General features: G+C 41.2%; 1 protein-coding gene across 1 annotated transcript in view; it reads right to left on the bottom strand.

The window, feature by feature from the left end:
* Positions 1-22445, bottom strand: part of GPM6A (glycoprotein M6A) — a 259426-nt gene extending 236981 nt beyond the window's left edge. Inside the window, exon 1 of the mRNA XM_060085914.1 lies at positions 22343-22445. Within this exon, the coding sequence (XP_059941897.1) occupies positions 22343-22346 (4 nt within the window). The 5' untranslated portion in view covers positions 22347-22445. The remainder of the gene's footprint in view (positions 1-22342) is intronic.
* Between the last annotated feature and the right edge of the window lie 3921 nt (positions 22446-26366).

Raw genomic sequence — 26366 nt, 5'->3', positions numbered from 1 at the left:
ATTCAGGTGCTCTCAATATTGGTTGCATATTGGTTGCATATTTGATTCAAGTACTGAGCTCTTTAAAAATACCAGTGTCTGGGCTATAATCTGAATTAATTGAAACTGTATTTCTATGAGTGGGCCAAATATCACTAGTTTTAAAAAGCTGCCCAGTAATTCTGAGGCACACTAAAGGATGAGAACCACTGCTGACTATGGAGCTAAACTTACACTGAATTATAATAAAGGTGGTATCTTAATACAGTATTTTATCTATTTCATCAGGGCTCATGTAAAGCCTAAAACTATCAATTTAAGGCAAAATTTCTGCGTACTGCGAATCTGGAACTCTTATAGAAAAAACACCCAATAGATATTTTACAATAGCTGCCAATAAATGTGTCCTTCAATTTCAGGCAAATATTAGCCTTCCCTTAATTAAAATAAATACTCATATGATAAGAACCAAGTGTTTGAAGAAAAATTTCGTCTCCACCAAGAAACAACTGACACAATAATGTAAAAATTAACTACAGTTTCATGAGGTATAAGTTTACAAACATCATAGACTACCTCAATTCTATTTCTTTTTTTTAACTTTGTTGAAGTATAGTTTATTTACAATATATTAGTTTCAGGTATACAACATAGGGATTCAAGATTCCTATAGATTATACTCCATTTAAAGTTATTATAAAATATTGACTATGGGGCTTCCCTGGTGGCGCAGTGGTTGAGAGTCTGCCTGCCAATGCAGGGGACACGGGTTCGAGCCCTGGTCTGGGAAGATCCCACATGCCGTGGAGCAACTAGGCCCGTGAGCCACAACTACTGAGCCTGCGCATCTGGAGCGTGTGCTCCGCAACAAGAGAGGCCACGATAGTGAGAGGCCTGTGCACCGCGATGAAGAGTGGCCCCCGCTTGCCGCAACTAGAGAAAGGCCTTGCACAGAAACGAAGACCCAACACAGCCAAAAATAAATTAATTAATTAATTTAAAAAATATATATAATGACTATATTCCCTATGCTGTACAATATATCCTTGTAGCTTATTTATTTTATATATAGTTGTACCTCTTACTCCCCCCTCCCCCTATCTTGCCCCTCCCTGGCTTCCTTGCCCCACCGGTAACCACTAGTTTGTTCTCTGTATCTATGAGTCTGTTTCTGTTTGTTACATACATTCCTTTGTTTCAATTTTATGAACTTTATAATTTTAAGATGGTTTTTCACAATTAGATCATTATTTTCATGTATGGAGTGAGGTATGAGGTAATGTGTGAGGCGTTAAAATAACTTGTTTTCTATATGCAAACCACTTATCCCAACACCATTTGCTGAATAACCCTACAAGGATGAGTAATCCTTCTCTTAACACACATCAAGGACACACAGAACTCTGAATCTGGTTTTGGTATCTTTATTGTGTCCCAATGAAGACACCACTTTATTGTGTTTACTCTGTTAAACCACAGTTATAATTATTATAGTTTAAGAAATAAATCTAGATATTTGGAAGGCCTAGTCCCCACCTCCTTCTTTTTCTTTTTCAGAATTTTGTGAACAATTTGTAGAACACCACTTTTCCATACAGAGTTTTAGAATCCCAAAAATTATTTGGGAGTGTTACTGGAATTATTACATTGAATATATAAATTAATTTGAAAGGGAATTGGAATATTTCTGATAATGATACTTCACAGTCACTAACCAGATATATCTTGTCATGTTTCATATTTTCTTTTTGCCAGTAAAATACCATATATTTGGGGGCATGTTTATTTATAGGATTCTTTTAGAATTTTTGCTACTGTTAATTGGGTTTTTAATTAACCTTGCTTTGGTATTACTGACATATAGCAATACTCTTAATCATATATGGTGACCTTATGCCAAGAGTCCTTGCTGGTATCTCTTATTATTTCTAATTGTCTGTAGTATCTCTTCAATCTACTACGGAGACAAGTATATCATCCTGAGTAACGACACACTTGCCTTTCTTTCCAATTGTTCCTCTTTATTTTTCTTTTCTGATTGCATTGGTTAGGACATCTAAGACAGTGCTGAATAGTAAAAGTGAGAGTAAGAATCCTTGTCCTGCTATTGACTGTACTGGGAATGCTTTTAATGTTTCACCATTAAATATAATGATACTTGTAGGTTTCTGTAGGATAGCCTAGATCTGTTTATTGATGTTCTACTCTGTTCCTAATTTGCTTACAATTTTTACCATAAATTACTATTGAATTTTATTAAATATATATCTACTGATGAGATGATCATATGGCTTTTCCCCTTTAAACATAAAAAATTAACTTTCAGATCTTTAACCATCCTTCCATTCCAATACATGTTATTTGGACATAACTATTTTTAAGACACTTTTAGATTAGATATTTTAGTCTTTTATTTGATATTTTTACCTCTACTCTGAAAAATGATCTTTTGTATTCTTTCCTGTTTTTTCTACTCTCCCAATTATAGTATTTTTTATCTCCAATGCTGCTAGAATAATCTTAATAAAATAAAAATCTAAGTATCTTATCCCCATACTGAATAACCAGCAGTGGCTCCCCATGCTTCCTACACTAAATGCCAACAGTCTGTTGACCAAGACCCCCTCGTCTGCCTCCTTTTTACCTCTTCAGTCCTCTTGATCAATGCATACCACCCACATCTCTATACTCCCTTCAGCTGATGTGCTTAAAATTCATTGAACAACTTCATGCTTTTGTCACTTCAATGTTTTATTCATACTACTCCCCTGGCTAGAATGCCTTTACCCTGATCCATGTGTCAAGAAAACCATCTTCAAGTTTTATGGCTCAGCCCCAGACTGTCTCTAGGAATTCATTACTGACATTTTGGGAGAAATTTTAACTATTCTCTTCTGTCCATACACACCATATAAAGTTCCACTGCAGCATCTGTTATAGCTTATAACTCCAACTGTTTTACCACTATATCAAGTATCACATTTTTTTCATCTTTGTACTGGCAATATCTAGCACTAAGTATGCTGTCTAGCAAATAACAAGTTTAAAATTGCTTGATGAATGGATTATACGGACAGACTTTACAAGTTCTGATTTTTAAGGCCATTCCTAGACATCTTTTGAGCAACCTTCTTCTTAATTCTAGCCTATTCCTGATAATATCTTCTAACCATAAAAGCCATAGCTAATCAGTTTATTCCTAAGAAAACATATGACTACACTGTGCATTGGTTTTGAAAAATAAGCACTGAGTTGATTGAACTTTGTACTATACTCACAAATCTAAAGTTTCCTGTATGATAGACTTAAAAAAAATTAAGACTAAAGATTTGGTAAGACAAACTAACTTTCATAGTTGTGTGTGTGCGCACGTGCACACACGTGCTCACGTGTGTTTATATGTATTGAGTATTATCTCATCTGACATGTTGTTACACTATTTTAACATATTCCATCATTTATTCTTCTCAACAACTCCAGGTAGTATACAGTGTTATCATCAGTGTGATTATTGTGCCTGCAAATAACAAAATACAATCACCGAAGCTTAGGGAGTTTAGATCGCCTTTCCAAAGGAGTGAGTCTAGGAACTGAAAACAGACTTTTCTAAATCAAAAAATGCAAAGAAAGTGCCATGACTTTGCCAGGGAAGGTTGATTTGTTTAGATTCACTTAGAAATTAATGAATTGGAGAATACAAAATTCTTTTCGAGTTGATTTAAAAAGTAAAACAACTTAACCTTTTTTCCCACCATTAACCTGTCTGGGAAAAGTCTAAATTTTGTAATTCTATGCCTCCAAAGAGGCATGCTACTATATCGTAGTAGAATTTAACACCAACAAATTAATTACTCCCCAAATCTACCTTTCCCTAGAAAAATAAGATAACTATAGCTCCTCTCAAGATAACACTGTCAAGTGCAAAATGTCCTGAGTCTTTGTTGAAAATTAAACCTGAGTATTTGCCGTCACTGTAGCAAGTTCAATGAACTTCTTGTTATCGCTGGGTATGTTTATCTTTGTAACCCAAGCAATGGTACCCAACAACTTGGCAATTAATCATTTTAAAATTAAAAGATTAAGTCCACTGAAAGCCTAATTATGAAAACTAGAAAAAAAAAGGAGTGCAAATAATTTCTAGCTTAGTTCACAAATAAACCTTTGAAAGGAATGCTTAATTAACTCTATGGTGTTGTTCTCCAAGAAAAGAACATATTCATTTTCCCTAGGAAATTAAACTTTTTGTAGTTAGATATTCAAAGAGTAAAGAAACTTAATTGAGATTCTTAAAAGATAGTAAGTAGGACTTGTTGCTATGACTCCAAAAACCAGCATGCAGCTTAATCAGCATCCATTGCAATCACTGGGAGGAAATGGCTATTTTAGTTCTGTTTTACTTCTAAAGATGCAGGGATCAAAACTGAAATTTGACCTAGAAGCTGTCATGGTTCTAAAGATGCTTGACAAAAGGTTTGGCAAGTGTTAATAAGAATAGGAAAACAACAACCAACAAAGCAGTCAGATTTCTCAAACTTTCAGGACAGTAAAGTGCAGCAAACCAGCCAAGAGCCTAACAGCCAAAGATTATACCCAATGTACCGTGATGGGCATGCTCATTGCTCTAATTTGTTGTCAATGATCAAAGACTAGATGTTTTCTCATACTAAACACCCAAAAAATAAACAGTGAGCTACAGCCACTGGGACGGAAGAAGAAAGCCAGCGACCAAGAAAACAGAAGGACTGGCTGGACTTGAGAGCAAACAGCTACTTGCACCTCGATTCTGTAGTCCGTGCAGTAACTGGAAGACCAGAGGCATGCCTGCTGGAGCTATTGAGCAATCAGGGGTAGAGAGACACTCCCTGCACACATCTGAATCTAGACATTCACCTGCCTGTAGCAGCACATATTAATTTAAGAAAGCTTCAGTGGAAAATGAAAAGACATCATTACAGATACCCAATTAGTTTTTTTTTTAATTCACCTATCCAGAATGCATTGTTTTAATTATACAGTGTTTTATTTTAATTACGTTGCTTTGGGTCAGTCCCTTACATAGAAGACGGGGGGAGAACTGAATGAGTCTTTCAACCCCAAGGATATAGCCTTCTTCAAATGTTCATCATTTTGAACTTTAAAAGCCAAGGAAAAGCAAGAAACAGAAAAAAAACCCAGAGTGGCAAAAAAGAGAGGAAACAAAAGAGCGCCCCAGAATTAGGGAAACCTACAAGTAAGAATGTGAAATCTATGGTGTTAAGAAAAAGGGTCTTTCTTCTTTGTCCTTCATCTCAAATCATGCATATTGAATATAAAAAAGAGGAAAAAGGAGAAAATACTGCATAATGCTAAATAACTGTGGATAAAAAAACTGTCGGTACTCTGTCATTATCGATACTTAACTATATCGCATTCTTTGATATCTAAAGTTTCAAATTTTTAATTTTTCAGCTTAGCTTGAATAGTATAATTGTCCATTGTTATAATCTGTAATTAAATATGTAGAATTAAGTTATTTCATTTGTAATTAAGTGGATGGCTTTACATCTCTGAGTCAAATTTTATAAATTTCTGATTATATCACACAGTCAATAGGAAATCTGATCTTAAGAGCTTGTTTGAAGGTTCTATCTAGATAGCGAGCGAAGCCAGTTGCATAATCTTAGTAAAACACTCTTTCATCCGGAAAGTTTGTCATCTTGCACAGTTTCCAGGGAGGACCACGTAGGTAGCAGGCAGTAACAGAACATCCCTCTGGACAAGTAGATCAACACAGCAATCCTGAATCCCTGGGTTGACACAAGTCATACCAGATCACGCTCTTATTTAATAACATGGGATTTGATATATACAGTTCAGTTAATTGGCAACTGCCTGAACTGTGAATATTTTCAGTTTGTTTATGCTCATCCTTGATGGCTTCTTCCTCTCTTTCATCAGAATACAATTTCTTCTGGTTGGTATTCCAACAGACAAAAAGATAGTTTTTCTTTTCATTATCTCTCACATTTCCTTCCTTTCTGCTTCATCTGTAACAAAATCTGCTAATTTCTTTATCACTCCCTGGTTGAGATGCTACAACTGCATGATCGTGCACTAGAACCGTTTTCTCAGTCCTTGCATGAAGGCTTTCCTCCCGTCTGTGCTGCAATAATCCAGGCTCTGGGACAAAAGATCAAGGGAGTTAAGAAAATTTGCAACAGAGTGGTCGGGGCTCTGGGCCATGCCTGAGAGAAGGGAAATAACCATGGGCTGCTGGAGCAGAGGGAAAGCCAACGAGGCTGTCGGGGCTGTAGGAGGACAGTGAGAAGGGTCAGAGTTGGAGAAACAGAGTGACAGCACAAAGGTTAAGATGCTGTGACTAGCAGACCCTACTCTGCCCACCGCCGGGCACCACTCCCATGCGTTCTACACGACAGGAAGCCCTTGCGGCACACAGAGTGTGATGGGAATCACAGCCTCTGGTGTTGTGCCATGTTACTGATGCTCTGAGCATGACTGGTTTTAATTTACACAGTCAGCAAATCTCACTTAAGGACAGAATCCAGGGGTGAGTTACGAGAGCCAGCGTTGAGGGCGGTACGGGGATGGAAATGACTCGTCTTGAAAGGGATGCCCACGTGGGCCAACACGCTGGTAAGATCTGGGGGAACACAGTAAGAGAACAAAAGAGCTGAGGACGTCGTCTACACATGAACAGGACTGGCAGGAATATGCAGCGGTCAACTAGAAACTGAAGTAGACAAATAGCCTGAACAGCAAAGAGGCAGACTTCTACTAGGGTGGCACCCCATGGCCCAGTCCAGAGGGCACAGAGAGTGGAAAAGTCAGGAGCCTTCACGCAAGACAGCTGGAGGGGACGCAGATTCAGGTGGGCCCCAGGGCACACTCACCCCACCTCCACGGCTTCGCAGATGCTCCTCCTGGGCTACGCCCACCTACTACCACCCTACCTTTTGACAGATTCACAGAAAGTCCAGGTTCTCTTCAAGGTCCCTTATTCAGAAAACCTCCCTGATGACTGCAGCTTCCACTGGTCTCTTCCATTCTGGACCAATAGCTTTAGCAATTATTTTTATCTCCCAATTAATACATAAACCCTTTTGGAGCAGAAATTATAGTTACTCTGCATCCTTCGCTGTCATTATGTGTAGAAGGGCAGGCATGTGGTTGATCCTTAAGAAATACTTGTTCAGGGCTTCCCTGGTGGCGCAGTGGTTGAGAATCCGCCTGCCAGTGCAGGGGACACGGGTTCGAGCCCTAGTCCGGGAAGATCCCACATGCCGTGGAGCAACTAAGCCCATGCATCACAACTACTGAGCCTGCGCTCTAGAGCCCGTGAGACACAGCTACTGAGCCCACGAGCCACAACTACTGAAGCCCACGCGCCTAGAGCCCACGCTCCGCCGCAAGAGAAGCCACCACAGTGAGAAGCCCGTGCACGGCAACGAGTGGCCCCCGTTGGCCACAACTAGAGAAAGCCCGCGTGCAGCAACAAAGACCCAATGCAGCCAAAAATAAATAAATCTAATAAATTAAAAAAAAAGAAATACTTGTTCAGTCAAATCAATATTAAAATATACTTAAAGGACTTCCCTGGCGGTCCAGCAGGTAAGACTCCGTGCTTCCACTGCAGGGGGCACGGGTTCAATCCCTGGTCAGAGGACTAAGAGCCTGCATTCTGAGTAGCGGAGCCAAAGAAAAGAAAATAAAATACATTTAAGAGTCTGCTTTTTTTGGGAGGAGTACTCTTTTTAAATTTATTTTTCACTTTCTTACATTTTTTCAGCTTTTTTTTTTTTATCAGTTCTTACTTTATTATTTTTTTTTCTTTTACAAATTTAATCAGTTATACATATACATATGTTCCCATATCCCCTCCCTTTTGCGTCTCCCTCCCACCCTCCCTATCCCACCCCTCCAGGCAGTCACAAAGAACCAAGCTGATCTCCCTGTGCTATGCAGCTGCTTCCCACTAGCTATCTACCTTACGTTTGGTAGTGTATATATGTCCATGCCGCTCTTTCACTTTGTCACAGCTTACCCTTCCCCCTCCCCATATCCTCAAGTCCATGCTCTAGTAGGTCTGTGTCTTTATTCCTGTCTTACCCCTATGTTCTTGATGACATTTTTTTCTTAAATTCCATATATATGTGTCAGCATACAGTATTTGTCTTTCTCTTTCTGACTTACTTCACTCTGTATGACAGACTCTACGTCCATCCACCTCATTACAAATAGCTCAATTTCATTTCTTTTTATGGCTGAGTAATATTCCATTGTATATATGTGCCACATCTTCTTTATCCATTCATCCGATGATGGACACTTAGGTTGTTTCCATCTCCGGGCTATTGTAAATAGGGCTGCTATGAACATTTTGGTACATGTCTCTTTTTGAATTATGGTTTTCTCAGGGTATATGCCCAGTAGTGGGATTGCTGGGTCATATGGTAGTTCTATTTGTAGTTTTTTAAGGAACCTCCATACCGTTCTCCATAGTGGCTGTACCAATTCACATTCCCACCAGCAGTGCAAGAGTGTTCCCTTTTTTCCACACCCTCTCCAGCATTTATTGTTTCTAGATTTTTTGATGATGGCCATTCTGACTGGTGTGAGATGATATCTCATTGTAGTTTTGATTTGCATTTCTCTAATGAGTAAAGATGTTGAGCATCCTTTCATGTGTTTGTTGGCTGTCTGTATATCTTTTGTGGAGAAATGTCTATTTAGGTCTTCTGCCCATTTTTGGATTGGGTTGTTTGTTTTTTTGCTATTGAGCTGCATGAGCTGCTTATAAATTTTGGAGATTAATCCTTTGTCAGTTGCTTCATTTGCAAATATTTTCTCCCATTCTGAGGGTTGTCTTTTCGTCTTGTTTATGGTTTCCTTTGCTGTGCAAAAGCTTTGAAGTTTCATTAGGTCCCATGTGTTTATTTTTGTCTTTATTTCCATTTCTCTAGGAGGTGGGTCAAAAAGGATCTTGCTGTGATTTATGTCATAGAGTGTTCTGCCTATGTTTTCCTCTAGGAGTTTGATAGTGTCTGGCCTTACATTTAGGTCTTTAATCCATTTTGAGCTAATTTTTGTGTATGGTGTTAGGGAGTGATCTAATCTCATACTTTTACATGTCCCTGTCCAGTTTTCCCAGCACCACTTATTGAAGAGACTGTCCTTTCTCCACTGTACATTCCTGCCTCCTTTATCAAAGATAAGGTGACCATATGTCCGTGGGTTTATCTCTGGGCTTTCTATCCTGTTCCATTGATCTATCTTTCTGTTTTTGTGCCAGTACCATACTGTCTTGATTACTGTAGCTTTGTAGTATAGTCTGAAGTCAGGGAGCCTGATTCCTCCAGCTCCGTTTTTGGTTCTCAAGATTGCTTTGGCTATTCGGGGTCTTTTGTGTTTCCATACAAATTGTGAAATTTTTTGTTCTAGTTCTGTGAAAAATGCCATTGGTAGTTTGATAGGTATTGCATTGAATCTGTAGATTGCTTTGGGTAGTAGAGTCATTTTCACAATGTTGATTCTTCCAATCCAAGAACATGGTACATCTCTCCATCTATTTGTATCATCTTTAATTTCTTTCATCAGTGTCTTATAATTTTCTGCATACAGGTCTTTTGTCTCCTTAGGTAGGTTTATTCCTAGATATTTTATTCTTTTTGTTGCAATGGTAAATGGGAGTGTTTCCTTGATTTCACTTTCAAATTTTTCATCATTAGTATATAGGAATGCCAGAGATTTCTGTGCATTAATTTTGTATCCTGCAACTTTACCAAATTCATTGATTAGCTCTAGTAGTTTTCTGGTAGCATCTTTAGGATTCTCTATGTATAGTATCATGTCATCTGCAAACAGTGACAGCTTTACTTCTTCTTTTCCCATTTGGATTCCTTTTATTTCCTTTTCTTCTCTGATTGCTGTGGCTAAAACTTCCAAAACTATGTTGAATAAGAGTGGTGAGAGTGGGCAACCTTGTCTTGTTCCTGATCTTAGTGGAAATGGTTTCAGTTTTTCACCATTGAGGACGATGCTGGCTGTGGGTTTGTCATATATGGCCTTTATTATGTTGAGGAAAGTTCCCTCTATGCCTACTTTCTGCAGGGTTTTTATCATAAATGGGTGTTGAATTTTGTCAAAAGCTTTCTCTGCATCTATTGAGATGATCATATGGTTTTTCTCCTTCAGTTTGTTAATATGGTGTATCACATTGATTGATTTGCATATATTGAAGAATCCTTGCATTCCTGGAATAAACCCCACTTGATCATGGTGTATGATCCTTTTAATGTGCTGTTGGATTCTGTTTGCTAGTATTTTGTTGAGGATTTTTGCATCTATGTTCATCAGTGATATTGGCCTGTAGTTTTCTTTCTTTGTGACATCCTTGTCTGGTTTTGGTATCAAGGTGATCATTTTTTCAGCTTTAATGAGGTATAACTGACAAACAAAATTGTATATATGTAAAGTACACAACATGATGACCTATGCATACATTGTGAACGATGACCACAATTAAGTTCATTAATACATCCATCACCTCACAGAGTTAGCTCTTTATTATGGTGAGAAGCTTCAGATCTAGTCTAATAACTTCAAGTATATAATATACCGTATTATTTTACTATGGAAGTGTTGGTGGCCTTAGGCACAATGATTCTGCCACAACGATGATTTTAATATGATGCAATGAGATATATGAGCGATCACTGGTATTTTTAATTTTTTTTACCTCCTTTGAGAGTATCACTTTGCCTCCCAGTTTATTTAAACAGGATGTATTTATCATGTTATGTAAAGGGACGTTTATTAAGGTAATTGCTGTGAAATGATTGAAACTAATAACACTAATTTTTCTAGTGATCACTACTTCATTTGTATCTAAGGAACCAATTACTTACAAATGATGCACTTATATTAATAGTTGCTCTGGATTTTTCTTCTCTAGAGACTTGTCACCCTGAGTTTACTTTCTCATCTATAATTAACAAACAAAATTGTACTCTTCTTTGTAAATCTTTCTTTAGGAAGGAAAGAATGTGTAAAACAGTGACAATAATGGGTTTTTGTCACACATATATGTAGCACCTCATCAAGAATTTTTGTCCTTGTTGTACTAGCTAGTAGAAAAACTGAAACAGGACTGCAGAAAACTCCCTTCACACCCAGTGTCTGTTATCTGCGCTTCAAATCTAGGCTGAAGTAGATAGCTGACTTATCTCAATAATAGAAAATGTCTACTAAAATAAATATTACTGTGTATTTAGTCTTCAGCATTTTTTGAAAACGCAATTCCATTTCAGCATTTCCCTTTTACATAGTTTTTCTAATAAAGAAATAACAAAATATTACACCCAGATGGAATTAGCCAGCAGTGAGTTATATTTTATTTTTATATTTTATATCTTATTTTATATTCTCATATGTCACCTCCTTCTTTATGCCCCAATATTTCTTTTTTAAATAGTGTTTGTTTGGGACTCATAGACTAGGATATAACCATGGTGCTATTTTTCACCAGCAGAGAATGTTGCTGATGGTTAAAAAACCAGTTCCAACACTTGCAAAATGATTCCTTTTCAATTATAACAACTTCACAGGACACTACTGTGTACTCACACACATAAAAATTAAACAAATCAAAGAAAATGCAGGAATAAGAACCACCACCCCTCCCCCCCACACACACATATAGCCACATACTTCAGAAGTTCAGGATCCTACCAGGATAAGGAATACAAACCTACATGTTAAAATATATCAACCAGGGCTTCCCTGGTGGCGCAGTGTTTGAGAGTCCGCCTGCCGATGCAGGGGACACGGGTTCGTGCCCCGGTCCGGGAAGATCCCACATGCCGCAGAGCGGCTGGGCCCGTGAGCCATGGCCGCTGAGCCTGCGCGTCCGGAGCCTGTGCTCTGCAACGGGAGAGGCCACAACGGTGAGAGGCCCACGTACCGCAAAAAAAAAAAAAAAAAAATATATATATATATATATATATGAACCAGTTCCCTCACTTATTAATGATATATTAATAATGATACATAATGAATTCCACGTGAGCAATGTAGCCTAACGAAGCCTGAGATAATTTCTGGAAATATGTATGCCTGTTGTTTTATTTTGTTTCAGTTTTTCCTTTATCCTCACTTGGTAGGTATAAAAACATATACGTACGGCCATGAAGAAAGAAAAATACCAAAATCTTGTGGCTGAAGCCTCGAGAGTCTTCTTTGTTACAAAGTCTAGGTTGAAGCCACAAAGAAATGAGTAAGAAGGACAGATCTGCTTGCCGTTTGAGAACCACTGCAATGAAACTATCCTCATGGATATGCTGTATTTATTTTTTGCTTGTTTATCAGCTTATGGGCATTTAGAGCTGAACGGAATCCTATGGGCCACTCAAGCCAAATCCTTCATTTGTACCTGAGGAAAAAGGGAACACAGACGGATAACAGCAGAGCTGGGACAAGAACCACACAGAAATCAGGAGATTTCTGGTCTAGGGAATATTTAACCGCATTAAGCTTCATCTCTGTTGCTTCGTTTAACTGTTTGAAATAGATCATAAATTTATCTGTATATTCTTAGTATTAAAGGTATAAATATCCTCTATAAATGAAATATGAGAAAAATAAACACAACATGTTTGTCAAAACAGACAAGTTACATCTTTACTGGACTTATAACACAATTTAAAACAATCAAGAATCATGGTCTTTCATTAAAAAAAAAAAAAAAAAATCCTGGGCTTCCCTGGTGGCACCGTGGTTAAGAATCTGCCTGCCAATTCAGGGGACACGGGTTCGAGTCCTGGTCCGGGAAGATCCCACATGCCGCGGAGCAACTAAGCCCGTGCACCACAACTACGGAGCCCACGCGCCTACAGCCCGTGAGCCACAACTACTGAGCCCACGAGCCACAACTACTGAAGCCCGCACACCTACAGCCCGTGCCCCACAACAAGAGAAGCCACCGCAAGGAGAAGCCCACGCACCACAACGAAGAGTAGCCCCCACTCGCCGCAACTAGAGAAAGCCCGCGCGCAGCAACGAAGATCCAATGCAGCCAAAAATAAATAGTTTTTTAAAAATCCTCAAATGGCATCATTTTTATCGACAAAATATATATAATTTTTTACTTTAAAAGCCCTGTTTAAGTAATACCAAACAGTTCCTGTGATTAATCACTCTGTATTGTGTTGCCCAGGGATCCTGACATTCCAAGCCACTGGCAGTGTACGCCTCTCCCTGAGGTCACTCCCCTTTTCTTAAAATATGAAAGAATTCTTGCCGTTCTTTTCTACCTGATAAAAACCTTCTTTTGACCTTGGATCCACCCAAATCCTTTCCTTCTCTCTCGCTCCTTCCTCTTCCCCCTTCTTCCCTCCGTCCTCTTTCTTCTTTTTAGTCCTTGAAATCTGCTCCAGGAGAGCAGGTTTGTATCTTCACCCTTTTATTAAAAGCACTGTAACCTCAACGGGCTTCTATCAACGAAAAATCCATCGATGCAAAAGGGATGTCATTCCTCCATTCTTCCTTCTGTTGGGCTGGATGCTGCAGGTTCCTGGTTTCTCAGAACGCGGTCCTCCTTGGACTCTCCTGCAGTCGAACTAACTCCGTCTCGTCTGTTTTCAGAGGATTCTTCTAGGGCTGTTTGCCTTCGTGCTTCCCATCTCATTGGGGCCTTTGGCCCAATGCTGAAACCCTCCCAGGACCACAGCCCTAACCCTGTCATTCCACGGTTGTGCCTTCTTTCCTGTCTCCTGCCATGACTAATTCTAAATACAGTTTTCATCAGTAAGAGTCAGATGCTGTATTTCTGTAACTTTCTACTAAGTTAGTGAGGTAAACAGCATTAGACAAACAGCTTAAGGGTGAGAGTGCCTGCTGTGTTTATGCCAATTATCTGGAAGGTGCCGTCTTCAGAATTTGGACGTGACCTCAAATAATGGGGGAGAAAATACACATTCACAACTAAGTGTCCCAGATGGAGAAGTAAGGCGCTGAGAGTGCACAGAAAAGGCAGACTTTCATTAGATGCAGCGCTTACCAAATTCCAGGCACTTGTGCCCCGTAGTCACGGTTTTTACCAGATTCTCCTAACAATGTGTAAAAACAGAATACTTCACTCAGGATTTATTACATTCAAAGCTTTTTTCAAATACCCCTCTTTTTTTCTAGAAGCATCCCTGTAAGATAAATATTGTTGGTTTTATCCCCACCAATTATAAATTGAAGCCCAGAAGGTTAAGGGACAAAAGTGCCCAAGTTCTGTGGCTAATTAGTGGATAAATTAGGATAAAAATTTACTGAAATACCTATGTTTTAACTACTTCTACAGAACAAAATTGCCTCCAGGTATATGGTTTGTCCCATATTTAAGTATCACCATTATTCTCCTTTACTTGATATTTTAAAACACAATTTACATTTTTACTAAAATATATTTTAAATGAAACTTTAAATCTCTAACTTAAAGTCAGTATTTCTTATTTTAAAAACAATGAAAAAAAAACCAAAAACAATGATTACCAAAGGCACCAAGTCTAGGTCCTGCCCTCCCTTTATTAAAAAGGGGAACTCTCTGAAATATCATTGATACTCTTTAATTATTCCACCTTTTTTTGACTTGAGTACCATTTTACCTCTCAGTTTATTTAAACCTGGATGCCTGTATTATGCAAAGGGAGATCTGTTAAGGTAATTGCTGTGAAATGAATATAACCAATAACACTAAACTAGGATTTCTTTTTGACTTAATCAAAAGAATTGAAAGAATACTGAGATGAGAATAACTTTATCACTGTAACATTCAACTTTATTTAATGCCATGTCCTTGGACCACCTAAAATGGCAAGGCAGTATAACATAGAGTCTCTGGAGCCAGAGGGCCTCAGTTCAGAATCCCTCTTGACTGTTTACTAGTTAGGTTACCTTGAACAAATTATTTAAACCTCTCTGTGTAAAAATGAAGATGATGATAATAACGCACATCATAGGACTGTTTGGAAGATTAAACTACTAAGTACTTATAAAGCATTGTAAATAGTGCATGGCACATATTAAATAGTGTAGAAGTATTTGTGAAATATATAAAATAAAAATACTGGGGACTTCCCTAGTGGCGCAGCGGTTAAGAGTCTGCGCTTCCAGTGCAGGGGGCCCAGGTTCGATCCCTGCTCAGGGAACTAGATCCCACATGCATGCCGCAATTAAGAGTTTGCATGCCACAACTAAGGAGCCTGCCTGCCGCAACTAAGACCTGGCACAACCAAAGAAATAAATAAAATAAATATTAAAAAATAAAAAGAAGCATTATCACAACTCATTTGTCGAACATTAAAAAAAAATACTTTGCATTTCACTAGCATACATCCCACGCTTCGGAAAACACTAAGCTGGGCAGATAGTGGACATTTTTCATGCAGGAAATATATTTAAGCTGACAATAGTTTTGCATTTCCATTGGGAAATAGAAAGGACGTGCCATGGAGTAAAAGCGAGCATGATCAAGTAGCTGGAGGTAAGAAAAGGCTGAGGGTGAGTAGATGAAATTAGTGTGTAGTTTCTTTCCGGTAAGGGATAAAATGCATGAGCGCTAAGAGCAGGAAATGAAGTCGGGGAGGACAGCGACGCGATTAAGAGCTGTGCTTCAGTGGGGTGTCTTGATCATCACATGGGGGTGATTAGGAGGAGACCAAAGCGGGGAAGTAACTGGCACTGAAAAGACCACGAAGGTCCAGGCTGGAGGGGGTGAGGGACTGGCGGAAAGCAACTGCAATGACAGGGGATAAGAGAGTGCGGACGGCCAGAGGGCTAATGACGTTTGCTCAACAAGGCCAGGTCTATTCGAGTCATCAAGAAAAAGAAAGAGGAGGAAGAGGGCAAAGGAAGAGAAGAGGGACCAGTCAGATCCCGGCAGGAGGAACTCCGTTTTGCAGGCGTTGAGGTTGAAGCACTAGAGGGGTGGCTGGGTGGAGGCCGCCGACACTGGAGCCCAGGGACACGGCTTTGGGAGTTATGCGCACGTAAGTTACACTTGGAACCATGAGGCAGGAAAACATTAGTAATTTTCAGAGGGAGAGTAAACTCTGGAGAGCATCACCCTATCCTAAGGCTAAGAAGCAACTGGTGAGGAAGGAAAGAGAAACTAGATAGAGACTTCATCAGGTTAGGTCTCAACAGGACACAAGTGAGGAGAAGCAGCTGTCACGGCGCTCAGCCAGCTTGATGGGGGACACAGGCTTTCCGGAAGAGCCAGTTCTCGAAGCGTGTCCTAGGCTTCATCCTCAGCACTGGTTGAACCGCATGTTAGAACTGAAGGTCCACCGGTCAAGCCCACACCTTCTGAATTTGAATCTTGGCAGTGGGACCCAGCAATTAGCATTGAACGTATTCTCTAAGTTATTCTATTTAGACAATAAACGTGGAGGTTCTAGAAAAAGAAGTCTTCCAGAAACAGCAAGAGATATTTATTGTGCTATCGTTATGTAGTTTGGGTAGATCTCGTACCTTGTAGAGAAAGTGGTGAGTGACTATTTTGACAGGTCAACTTAACAAACGAAAGAAGAATTTAACTGCATGTCACAGTACCTTCTGAACTCCTCAGGCATTATTCCGGTTCTATGGGTTATATAGGTCAGGCCTTTATTTCTTGTTGAGATGTGGTTTTTGTTTGTCTGCCACATTACGACTACTGTGCACAAAGTACGTGGCTTCGTATCATCTACCCTCATTTCCTCACCTCTTGTCAAACAGTTGAAAATAGAATGACCTCAAATCAGTCAGGTTGAAACAGAATCTAATGCTTTTTTAAGGCCTCTAAGTTTCTAGGTTGAAACTAATTCCGTCCTTGACTTTAAACCCATCTCATTTACCCTAATTTTTCTTTGTTTTTCGACTGTCTAGGAGAAAGACCTATATTTTTGTATCATAAATGACAGCTCTCTTTCCTGTTAAAAATAATGAGATTTACATTTAAAGTTTTAATAAACCGAATCTTACATGTTTAATTTAGAAACATCTCTTTCAAAAAATAAGTACAGTTAAGACTACACTTACTTTTAGTTGCACCATACCAATTCCAATTATGTATTTTGTACAGTTAACACGTTTCTGAAAAATACAGCAAGCTTCTGAACAGTTAGTTCACTACAAAACATTTAGTTTATTGTGACAAGAGGATACCGAATAAAGGATTTATGCTAATTGACCTACCTTCCAATTAATGCCATAAACTCAAGTTTAAGTAAAATCAACAGTAATTTACAATAGCCTTAGAAACTTCAAATTTAAATTAAAATAAGAAATATCAGTTGATTGTATTTGAAATTATTCTGAGTAGAGCTTATCCCAGCATTTTACTAACACATTTCCACCCAGGCATGAATTTCCACTCAAATGTTTTACTGTGAAACTTTAGTGTGACTATCTGGACTTCTTCATAGTTCTAACTAAAGTTTCAATGCTTTACCATATGTGTTTCAGAAAACTTGTATCAAATTTTCAGTTGTAAACCTGACAATGTCTCTACTGTGAAACACACATCTCTTTTAGGAATGAGATCAAGTAGTTGCCTACCTCAGTTCCTTCCCTCCTTCTCTCCAGGAATCAGGAGGAAGGGGGTCTAATGCCCCTCCTCTTGAATTTGACTGTCCTGAATGATTTTTGTGACCATTACAATACAGCTGAAGTGATGTTTTGGGACCTAAGATGTTCTAGGTTATAAGAGGCCTTGCAGCTTCTGCCAGGTTCTTTCTTGGAACACTTTTCTAGGGCTGTTCCCTCTTGGAACCCAGCCACTGTGTGGTGAAAAGTCCAAGCCACCTGCAGGCAACCCCACCTGAAGTCCCAGCCAACAGCCAGCATGCGGTCAGCTACAGGTGGGAGCTACTTTAGACGATCAGCCCAATCAAGCCTTCAGATGCTGGAACCCCCAGCAGATACACAACTGCAAGGCAGGAGACCTCAAAGGAGAACTGCTCAGCAGTCGGTCCACAGAGCCATGAGAGATAATAACAAGTTGTTGTTTTAATTAACTAGTTATGGAGACCGTTGTTATGCAGTGAAGATAACCAGAATATTCATCTTTCTCTGCTCAGGTTCAGACTATCAGACGTTTATAATTTTCTAGGGAATATAACATACTAGAGACCAACTGACCCTTAAAAAGTTTTGCACAGTAGTCTAGCATCTTTAACATGTTCTTGATTTGTTTAATGGAAATAGCTCGAGCTTATCTTTTTACATGTTTTCTCCTCTAAGTGTTACTAAATCAAGATCTGAGCTACATAATGTACAGAATCATGCCCAACCCCTCATCACACAAAAGGGGAAACAGGATCCCCAAGATGTGCATAATCCACCCAAAGGTGATCATTTGCTTCTCCTACTTCATACCTTGGCTCTTTCTACCTTGTTGACAACTGCCTCTAGGGGTCAGATTTTCCTGAAAAAAAAAAAGTGTGAGTTCAAGACAATACCATGTCTCATTATTCTTGACCTAAACTTGCAAATAATTTTACAGATCCTTAACTAAGTCCATTTTTACTGAAACTGAATGACAGCAAAATATTTCTGCCTGATGTTCTCCTCTTGTCAAAATTTCTGGACTCCTAGATCTAACACTGAATGTTAAAGATGTCACATTCCACGGTTCTAATTTTAGGGCATTGATACAAATTATGTGGTTGATGTTTCTCTTCCAGCAAACAGTGCTTATCCTTTTTCCCTCTCCCTCAACCCATCTCCCTATACTCCTACCTCCAAACAGAAAATTCATAGATTATATGGATTTACCTCTCACCAAAGATTGGTGACCTTCTAACTTTTATTTTCCTTCTTGTTCTTGCCCTCTGATTCATTTCTCACTGTATGTTTCCAATCTACTAACATTTGTCTTTAGATGTCTAGCCATCACCTTTGAACTAACGTTTCAAAAATAAAATTAATCTTCTGTCCAAAGCATCCATAAAATAAACCATCTGTTTTATCCTTCAAATAATCTATCAAGGGACCTACTATATCCCCAATCCTCAAGGTTTCAAATCTCCAGAAAATACCTCTTATTCATTCTCTTCTATATTGATTAATTTCCTAATTTTATAGACTTTTCATTAGAGATAGCATTCATCTATCTTTTTGTCCCTCCATCTCCATTACTGCCACTCTTCCACTAGGACTGAACTAGACATGTACCATATCATTTCAGGATTACTGTGACAACTGGTTCTGTCCTCTCCAATGTATCCTGTGTCTTAAACAACACTGCTCAATTTATCTTCCTTAAGCGCTAATTTCATTACAATTCTTCTTTGCTCAAGAGCATTCCAGGATTCTCCATTTCCTCTTACATAAATTCTAAATTCCTCTGGTTGCTTTTGAAGGCTCTCCAAAATCAAGTCCCATCCTGTCACCCCAGGTCCATGTCTTACTGCTCTGCTCCCCCAAATTCCTTCCTGCTTTGGGTAGGGGCCCATTATTCTATCTAGAACACCTCTTCCCAAATCCTTAACATCCATCCAAATACCACCAGGTTCAATACCACTCCCTCCATGAAACTTTCCATGATAATATCTAAATAATGAACTAAATAATGTCCAACAGCACCTTTTAAATAAAACAAAGAACGGTAAGTGACGTGGTTAGAGGAGAAATATAAAATATCCCCCCACCTACCTCACACTGGAGCCTGGAATTTCATAATTAGACACCATGTGGGTTAAAGTTAACCTTGCAGCTAAAATATAAATATTCTTAGCAAGGAGTCAGTCCTGCATTTTTTCAGTATGAAGTGCTTCATCATATCCTTTCTGGAGAGCAAACTTTAGGTGCAGAGGGAAAGCCTGTTGCATACCTAGATGAGCTGAGGCATCACTGAGGAAAGAAAATACATAAAAGGAGGAAGCAAGGGATCCCAAAGTCTCAATTTGCCTACTTCGCAAATAACTTCTTTTTTTGAGGATTAGCCTTGTGCATTATAAATAGCTATCAATTATTCAGAATATTTGATTAACCAATTACTCTCATTCTTCCACGATGCCAGAGTATGGATTTCTTCTTCTGAGTCAAGCAAGAATTGATTGCTATATTCACTCCCAGAGCACCATCTTCCTTTTTTTAAATGATAAATTTCAGTTGTCATGACACCAGAAAAAGATGGATTCAGCTTGCTGGCACAGTCAGGCATTCTGCCACACTGCCTTCCCCTTTATCCTAGCAATTTGGACTCCAATGCTAAACCCTCACCCCCCTACGACCTCTAAATAAAAGAAGTTCTAAGTAATGTGTTTTTCACAAGTCAATGAAAAGAAGAGGAGAGAGATGACCTTAAGTGACCAAGTGTTTTCGCTCTAGTTTCTGGGCAGATTTCCTTCCTTCTTTCTCTCATCGGCCCCCTCGGCTCCTTCCTCGGCCCTTCCTATTTGTGGACCGCGTGTCTGGGTCCCTGTCCTGAGTGCTGGCCTCAGGCTCTCACTCCAGTGCTACCCACTTGTTCCTTTCTCTACTTCCCTGACCTCTGGGTTCTCACCTGCTTTCTCTACCCACTCTCTCCTACTAGCCATCTGACACCTTCACGAGTTTTTAGTGACCTTGATTACAATAGGAAAAGGCAGTCCATTCCTGGCAGAAAAAGGGAGATAAACTTTAAGTATCTGTCAGTTTACAGATAGGACAGAGAAGACTTCAAGCTCAGGATCGGCAGAAGCGCTCGGGTGCTGACGCCACCCCCTGTCCCGGAGAACACTCTCCTGTAACCTGGGATCCTGTGTAATTTACCCAAGGACACTGAAGTAAACGCCAAGACCGACTGTTTTCATTACAGTTTGGAAATGCAACCTAGAGAAATAATTAACTGCAAAATTATGTGTACTTTACCCCTTGATAGATAGTCCACTCAAGCTTAAGGTTACAAGGCAAAAATGTCATTCTTTCTAGAGATTTTATGTTGGATCCAAATAGCATCTTAATGTTTTCAGTAAAATGAATGGGTGACGTAAGTCAATTATTTTGAGAGCTTTTTCCCTCTATGTGCTATTCTAACAAGAGTTTATATGCCCATGTACTTAGAAAGAAAGGCAAGAAAGAAGGGAGAGAGAGAGGGAGGGAGGGAGGAAGAGCCTGAAACTCATTCAGCCATACTTGGGGAAATGTTTTATCTTTCCTTTTTAACTTGAAAATATTCCTTCCGTTTCAGAAAACTTTTAAAGACAGCTCTTCCTGCAGGTCACCTGCAACACTATTTTACTCAAAGGCCCTAAAATGGGTCTTTCTAAAACTTCTCCAGAATCACGCAAGAGACTATACATGTCTTGACCACAATGAACATTCACAGGCAAAAATGTCCTCGGCTTTCTCTTTCTTCCTTTCTTCCGAGTTGGCCAGCGTCTATGAACTGCACCGATTAGCAGTCAAAGCGTCCCCTAACCCTCGAGCCTGTGGGAACTTAGGAATTTCCACCCGAGCACGTCAATCCCAAAGGCCTCCCGTAGCCTGGAAGAAATCCCTGACAACAAAGGACAAGCGAGAGGCCGGGGGAGGGGCGTAAGGCGCTCGGACGCGCAGAAACGAGAACGCCGGCGTCGACGAGCCAGCCGGGCTGCCGGTGGGTCGCTGATCCGTAACCCTGAGCGGCGGCACGGCCGGGCTCTCTCCCGCCTCCGGGACGGGCCGCGCCGCCTCTGCAGGGCGCGTGACGCCTGCTCTCCGGCCCCCGCGCCCTGCTCGGCTCCCAAGCCTTCTCGTGGGACGCCGCCTCCTCGGGCTCCGCTCGGTCCGACGGGTTCACACCCGGTCCCCCTCCGCCCACCCACATTCCCCGGGCCGTTGCAGCCGCAGCCGCTCAGCGCCGAAGCGGGCGGACCCCGTCTAGAAACTTGAGCGGAGCGGCGCGCGCCCCAGCACCCGGGGACCTGGGCCGGGACGGACAGCCCGCGCCCCTCGCCACCGGCCCAGCTCTGCTGGAGGCAGGTCGGCCTCCACGTCAAGCCTTTTGTGCCGCTGAGGCGGGGTCTGGAAAGGGTCCCCAACTCGCCTCGTCCCAGCGCCTTCCCGCACGCACACCTGGGCGAATGGAAAGTGCACGACGTCGCCACTCCTCAAGCCCCGTCTCAACTTGCTCGCCGAACCGCACACTGAAACGTGGCACACGTGGGGAGAGCCACCCCGCCCCCCGACTCTGCTTATCCTCCCCCCCGACCCCGGGCCGCCCACGCGCGGCGACCCCCGGGCCGCGGTCCTCCCCCGGCGCCCGGGAAAAGTCCACAGACGGATGGCGGAGGCGGGGAGGCAAGCAGTCCGAGGCCGACCGACACCCACTTTCTTCCCGCCACACCCGCCCCCGAGGCCGAGCCTCACTCACCCATGGCGCCGCGTCCCCCTTCCCTGCGGCCCCTCCGGAGCGCAAGCGGCCGGCGCAGCCCGGGGCCAAGGGCTCAGCGCGCCTCCCCTGCTCCGCGCGCCGCGGCGAGTGACGGCCTCGCCCCTCCCAGCCTCGCCGGCTCCCGGGACTCCCGGCTCAGCGGCGGCCGCGCAGACCCCTCCCTCTTCCCACCTGCGCCGCGGGCGACTGGCTGCGGCCTCGCGGTTCCCGCCGTGCCCCCCCAGGCCCCCTCCCCTCCCCTCCCCGCTCAGGCCTGGGCGAGCCACGTGCAAACGCCCTTCCCCGCCCCCCATACGTTAAACACACATTACACACCCGCACCGTCTCAGCGCCCCACGGATGACCGGGTAGCCAAGATAATCATCCCCAACGTGGAGACCAGGAAAGATTCTTCCAGACGAGTTTGATGGGATGATTTCTACATTCCCTAAAATCTTCTCCTGTTTTCAGTATTCCACTTTTTCCCTTAATAACAACATTAAGGCAATAGGAAGAGAAAATTCTCCCTTGAATTTATGTCTCTCTTCTTCCTTCTCTGTTGAATAAATTTGTTTCTGTAACCTGGTAAAGCTATAAAGTCCTAAAAGACACACACACACACATCATCATCATCATCATCATCATCATATGCAGAAGTCACCTGGAAAATAAATGACTCAGTGCAAGAAGCAGGAGATAGTGCTGAAAAAGCACTGGGCTTGCCAGGTGGGAGGAATCAGTTGTGATTCTGGCTCTACTACTAACATACTGGGACTCAGTTTCTTAATTTGTAACATGAAAGATCTGGGAAAAGTGATCTCTAAGGTCCCTTCAAGCTAAAAAAAAAAAAAAATTATATAATTCCTTGGGCTATTGGCCTAGTTCTTTCAGGATTCATAGTGGAGAAGTTATTTCAGTAAGTCAGTCCCCAAAGTATCGCAAGCTCCTTTTTCGTACAGGACACACCCTAAAGTATACAAATCTATGCCATGAACAAGCAGAAGAATGAAATGAAGTGCATGGTTACCAACCTTGAGGAACATTGCTAACTAATGGAGAAGACACGATACGAAAAATAATTCAGAGCACGTTTGGCAGAAAAACACGAAGAAATGCTGAGCATATCATTAAAATGGCACAGAAACGTTTGCACAGCTATTTCTCACGTAGTGGAGGAGGCACACTCCTGGAAGGATGCCGTGAATGCCTTTCAGTTAAATGGAAATAGAAAGTTGTTCTTGTAGGGGGGGGAGTAGTCGATAAAAGTTAAAAGTGTTCAGCGTACCACTGAGAAATGCATCACCGTTCTGGAAATGGACGAACATGAGCCGTGATTGCAGCAAAGCATAGTACTTATACCTGGGTCCAAGAAAGTTAAATGATGAATGTTTGGAGATTAATTCATAAGCACAGCTTTTGGATCACCACAGACAACTTACTTCTTATTTCCTGAGGCTCTATTTCAAGATATTATAATTCTAAAATTAGAACTATTCTTCTTTTTCCAGTGGAATTATACCATGATTCTGAAATACGAAGTAATAATTATAAATGAAGTGTGGTTTATTAAGTGTCGGGCACTGTTCTAAAGGCTTTATGTGAACGCATATAGTTCTCACAACAAACTTATAAGGGAGATACAGTTATTCCCACTCTACTGATAAGGAAACTGATCCACAAAGAAATAAATCACTTACCCAAATTCATATAGATAATAAACAGAAACGTGAGATTCAAACCCAAGCAGAAATGCTCCAGAGCCCATGAGCTTCATCAGCTCACCACACTATCTCTCAGTAGTTATGTGGATAGCCACATGCTTGAGAAAGATGGTGGTATCATCTTCCAATATTAAGAATAATTCATAAATATTTCAGATACTCCCAGTAAGAATTCTGAAATACAATAAAGATAGATCTCATTATATACTGCTATGTAATAATCAAAATCTTGATGTTGTCTCTCTTTCGGCTGATTATAAATTAATGTGTCGAAATTTAACATTTAAGTAATCTACCTGACAGTGACCATACAAAGGGGCATCAGTATTCTGGATCTCAGATACAAAGAAGCCATTATTTTACCTGAGCTTTAATCAATGACATAACTTTATATGGGAATTCAATTAACTCATTGCCTCAATATATTCTATTCACAACGCCAGTTCTCCAATATTTCTGTTTTCTCATTCCTCTCATCTCATTGTCCATCAGTCCCTACGACTGATTCTGCCTCCAAACCATCTCCCCACTCACCCTTCTCCTCCAACCCCACTGCCTGGGCCACCTCTTCACAAGTCCTGTGCGGACGAGACTAGCACTTCTTTTTTAGAATATGGAGGTTCTAATCCACCACTGAACTCAAAACTGAGGCTTTAACGAAATCCCGAGATGAGTGGAGGAGTTTCATTCCACATTCTATTGCAAACTGCAGGGGATTGACCTAGGCACAGAGGGACTGGAGTTTGCTTGAGCCTTTTCTGGCTCTGTCAGATATCATTCCAACATCGCCACAGTTTTGATTCATCTTGGGAGAATGTAGAATGAGAAGGAAGGAACACCATCAGTGGGAGATTGGAACACACAGACGTTAATCAGCGTGGGCCACAGGAGTCCATGAAGAGGAGTGCAAAAGTAGCATCTCAGTCTAGGGAAAGAACCCAGAGGAAGTCCTGCGAGGGGAGTGTCGGGAAGAAAGTAGTGTCACCTGGATTAGATTTCACAGACAGAGCCAATGAGATGAGGGCTGAGAAGTTCCCTCTGGATTTAGCAGTTATCAGGTCACGGGTGAAACAAGAGTGCTGGTTCAACACGTCAAGGGTTCCTGGGTGAAATTTGAAACCGGCCCCTGTACATGGGGGACAAAGACAGACCAAAAGGAAGAGGCAGCCACTCCAGGTTGGGAGGTAGCAGGTGTAATAAGGGAGTGGATTGACGTAGGAGGCTTGTCTTGGGGGCCACAAGACCAGTAGATGTCCACCCCTGCCCGCCAGACCCTTCAGAGTTTATAGAGAGAGCCCCTAACCGGGTTCAGTCATGTAGACCATCCAGATGGTCTCAATAACACACTGCTCTCTCAAGGCTGCGTCCTTGAAAACGACTCCGAGTGTGGGAACAGTGGGCAGAGAGTACAGTCCAAGGACAGGGAGGGGGTGAGGAGCCTCCACTGCCTGGGTCCAACTCTCCAGTCACGTCCTCACGATGACCTCCTCCAACAATTAGCCAGAGTATTGTCCAAGGTATAACTTTGAAGGACAATAGGTAATGAGGAAGTGGGGGGTAGGAAGGGAATGGAGACACCCTATTCGTAGCTCAGCAGGGAAGGGAAGTAGATTGGGACTCGGGTGACAGAAGCGGTAAAGTTACTGAAAGTGTGAATGAAGTTTAAAAGCTGATTTAGTGGAAATAAAGCTGAAAGATGGAGACAGACAGCACCTTATGTTCAAAGTTTGCTGAATGAGACCTCAAGATCTCAGAAGTTAAACAACTGGGAGTAAGGCCCAGGGTAAGACCAAAGGAATAGATGTGCAAAGTGCAGTGGAGGTGATGGTAATTGGTATGGAGGGGAGGGACTTTGAGGACAGGTGTTGGGAGGGTCAGCCACAGGGATTCTAAAGTCTACCGCAGTGATATTAGGAGTGTGACGGAAAGAAACAACAAGTCCGAGCCCAATTTAAAGGAGATAATGCATTTGAAAAAGACCTTGAAAATGTTAAAGAGCTATACAAATGTTAGTTGCAAATGCAAATATTCATAGAGAACATGAATGGAAATCGTTTATGGGTGGCCACAGAAGCCAATCAAAGTAATATATATATGAAAGACTCAAGAGGAAGCCGGGGATCCTTGAGCAGGATGACGGATGATGAAAGGGAGGTTTTCGGAGAGCAAGCTGGTTTTTCAGGGAGTGGACATGCCAGCCACAAGACTCCTATCATTTCTGTTGTTCAGTTTAATTTTCTGTTTGTTTCTTTTAGGCTTAAAATATTGGAATGGTCGTATCACAGCAATATTTATCCTATAGA

This window comes from Mesoplodon densirostris, chromosome 20, assembly GCF_025265405.1.
Source record: "Mesoplodon densirostris isolate mMesDen1 chromosome 20, mMesDen1 primary haplotype, whole genome shotgun sequence".
Taxonomy (NCBI): Eukaryota; Metazoa; Chordata; class Mammalia; order Artiodactyla; family Ziphiidae; genus Mesoplodon; species Mesoplodon densirostris.
This window is presented reverse-complemented; position numbering and strand designations above follow the sequence as displayed.